The 3,800-nt window shown below is 24.1% G+C and overlaps 1 protein-coding gene across 1 annotated transcript in view; it reads left to right on the top strand.

Moving 5' to 3' along the window:
- The first annotated feature begins 761 nt into the window (after window positions 1–761).
- LOAG_18910 (hypothetical protein) overlaps window positions 762–3,800 on the top strand; it is a 4,775-nt gene continuing 1,736 nt past the window's right edge. The window contains exons 1-2 of the mRNA XM_020451572.1: window positions 762–936; window positions 1,918–2,054. Coding sequence (XP_020304632.1) covers window positions 774–936; window positions 1,918–2,054 — 300 coding nt within the window. The 5' untranslated portion in view covers window positions 762–773. The remainder of the gene's footprint in view (window positions 937–1,917; window positions 2,055–3,800) is intronic.

Below are 3,800 nucleotides of genomic sequence, written 5' to 3'. Positions count from 1 at the left end.
TTATTATTATTGTTATTATTGTTATTATTGTTGTTATTATTTAATTTTTTGTAATTATTTAATCATTTATTTGTTTATAAAGAAAACCTTAAGTAAGCAAAGTAACAATTACAATATCAGGGCAATACCATTATTATTATGCATAATTTTTTTTACAAAAATATTTCATATGATTTTATTAGTATTTTTGATCGTTAGTTCTCATTTCATTTTTATTTCTATTTTTGTAATTTTAATTTTAGGTATGAGATGCGTTTATAGTTAATGATGGAATTTGCTATTTTTACAGATTACATGGCCTAGAAGACTTTCTTGTTGGCCTAGAATAGACAATATGTTTTATTAGCATTTTATGAAAAATAGTCGAAAAAAAGGAAAAAGACAAATAAATAATGAGAGATAAGAAGGAAGGAATGAAGTGCTACAGAAGTCAAAAGAAAAAAAAGAGAAACGAATCCACTATGAAAGGAAACTTCATGGTTTATATAGTTAATTAAGCCTGAATATGCTGTCTAATGACTAATAATAATAACAGTAATAATTAACAACAGTAATAATGATATTAATAATGATAATAATTGTAATAAAAACAGCAATAATAGTAATAATAACAGTAATATATAACAGTCAATAACTATCAATACTACTATCATTACTATTACCATTATATCATTTAAATTTATTGCGGCAAACTGTTGTAAATTGGAAAAATTCGATTACGATTGTATGATATTTGTTGTTAATTTGTGATTAATTTATATAATTGCAGCAAAATGCTTCATGTATTACTTTTATGTCTTTTCAATTTACCCCGCATATTTGGTGCATTTGGTGGTTTAGTCGGTCGAACACAAAGTGCCGGTATTGAAGGTACACTTATGTGTAACGGAAAACCACTTGGTGGTGTTCTTGTCAAGTTATATGATGATGATAGAGGTTTCTTAGCAACTTTTTTTTTCGCTTCTTTTTTTTTCTTCACTTATTATTCGATCATTTTTTTTTTTGAAGTACCAAAAAAAAGCGAAAAAATGAAATATTTGAATTGTTATCAAAAAAGAAAACCATATTTAATTTTTTCAATTCACAGTATGAATTAATGTTAAAAATTGTTACCATAATAAATATAAATATTGAAAAAGCATTTCTGATGCAATTGCTCAAATATTGTTCGAATTCAAATTTTAATTACATTAACAAAATTAATGTTATTAAGTTAAAGTCTGTAAATGATTTTCTTTTTTTTTTTTGTTGCCACAATATTAAATGATAGGAAAACTTTTGAATTGTTAAATTGTACTATCATTTGCATGTTTTTTAATTTTTGGAATTAATTTAAATATGTGGAAAATACTTCATTTTCGCATAAATGCATTCGTGAATGCAAAAAAAAAAACAATTCTAGTTTTTAAATAAAAAATTAAAATTTATTAACTATAATTTGGGGAATTATCATTAATTGAAATATATCCATCATTGAAATATTTCCATCAATATTATATAATAACGTAGGTAATCTTTATAAAGATAATTGATATGTTATTATTAGACAATGTAAGTAGTCTTCATGAAAGTGACCGATGAGTTATTATTATATAATTTAGGTGATCTTTATTAAGGTAAATGATGTGTCATTATTACATAGGTAACCATTATGAATTTATTTATATTCAAGCAGTAACGCAATAATTCGTCTCTTTTGTTGTCCTTTTTTCATTTAAGTAAATTTTTTAACTAAACTTTTTATTATTTCATAGTTATTCTTTTCATATATTAGAATTTATCTAATATATGTATAAAATAAAAGGATCAAATATTTAGCAAGAATTACAGGAATAAATAAAAAAACTAACGTGAGAGCAGACAAAAAAAAAAGCTACTTAATACTTATTTCTTTGAATAAATAAGTATTATTTTCAGGCATTGATTCAGATGATTTAATGGCAGAAGGTAGGACAAATAATAAAGGTTATTTTCATCTTTCTGGTTATACCAGTGAAGTATCAACAATCGATCCAAAACTTAACATTTATCATGATTGCAACGATGAATTGATTGTAATAATTTGATTTGTTTTTCCTAAAATATTTTAATAAATAAAAATAACATTAATCAGATTGGACATATTTAGAAATATGGCTTCTATTTTCACTTGTCTATTTTTTTTATTTGTCCTTTTCCTTTCCTTGTTCGCTTCTCTTCTCATAATCCATTTTAATTTTATGTATTTTTTCAAAAACAAAAAAAATTAAATTAATGTGACTATTGAAGAATTTCTTTTTTTTTTTTGTTGTAATGATGTAATGATGCAATATTACAATAGTTTTATGAATTATTAAATGATGAATTAGACATTGTTTTATTTTATTACTTCGTTGTTTTCGGTTTTTTTTTTCTTTTAGTGAAACTAAACCTTTCCCATCATTACGAAATATTTTAACATTGTTGATAATGACTTTGTTAGATTTTAACAAAAATTAATTATTAATGATAGTCGAGAATGATAGTGTCTAATCACTAACGATGGCCACATAAAGATTGAAATCTTTCTGTGAAATCTCTCACCATTGTTAGCTTATATCCTCCTTATCACCTTAATTTTACTTACAGGATTTCATCATCCTATCTAACTAACATTGTAAAAAATTTTATTCTAACATAATTTTAGTTTCATTAATCTAACAATGATAGTAATTTATACTATCTTTTATCTTTATTCCATATTTATAATTCCATATTTATAATAGTTTAATTGCAATTCTATTTGTAAGACAGAAATTAATCCGTTTAAGTATAATCGTCCCCTTCATTTATGAAATTAAACAAATATTTGACTCAAAATTTCCGTTTATTAGCTTTCTACAAGAAAACTTTGAAAATTTTTCCAAAATTTTGGGAAAAAATCTTCGGGAAAAAAATTTTGATACAAAAAACTTTTTGGAAAAAAAATTTCGGAAAAATTTTGAAAGTTTAGTTGTAGAAAGACAATAAAAGTTAAAAAAACAAAATTTTGCTTCAAAATATATTAAATTATATTGCTATACAAACAAACAAATTGAATTTATATTTTAAAAAAAATTTAATATTGAAACATGGAATAAGTTTTTTAAAAAAAAAATAAAGTTTTCTATATTTATCTACAAAAATTTTCAATATTTCTATAATTTTCTATAATTTCTAACAAAAATTTCTTTATTTCAAACAAAAAAAACAGTAAAATTTCTATTAAACAGTGTAATTTGTATTAGTTAATTACTAAATCTTTATATTCACAAAATTGTGGCGAATATTGATAGGGTTCGTTTGAGAGGGTGATGTCGAAGAGACAACTATTGTCAGCGATATAACGCGAGTTGTAGTAGCGTTAAGTTGAATTGAGTTGATTCAGGTACGATAACTTGAGTTGAGTTGTACACGCACCAGATTGTAGACAATTTATTGATAACCGTTACCTCAGTTAATACCATAGGGTTTATATTTATTAGGAAATGGGAGTGGTTTTCATTAAACATTCATGGGCAATTTCACATAACGGAAACGGTTAGGATCCACTTACAGTAAAAGCATTGTCACAATGAAAGATTAGCATGTGGTTAAAGATGCGTCCAGACAAAGATGGGAATTGGGATAAATAATTTGAAATGATTGCTAGCAAAGGCACTTCCTGTTGAACATGAATACAAAGATTTGAACTGAGATAAAGATCGAAAAAACATGGAAATAAATCTAAGGAATGTAGAATTAATTAAATGAGTCCATAACATTGGATATATTCATTTACATAAGAATTATTTGATTATATA

This window comes from Loa loa, assembly GCF_000183805.2.
Source record: "Loa loa unplaced genomic scaffold supercont3.673, whole genome shotgun sequence".
Taxonomy (NCBI): Eukaryota; Metazoa; Nematoda; class Chromadorea; order Rhabditida; family Onchocercidae; genus Loa; species Loa loa.
This window is presented reverse-complemented; position numbering and strand designations above follow the sequence as displayed.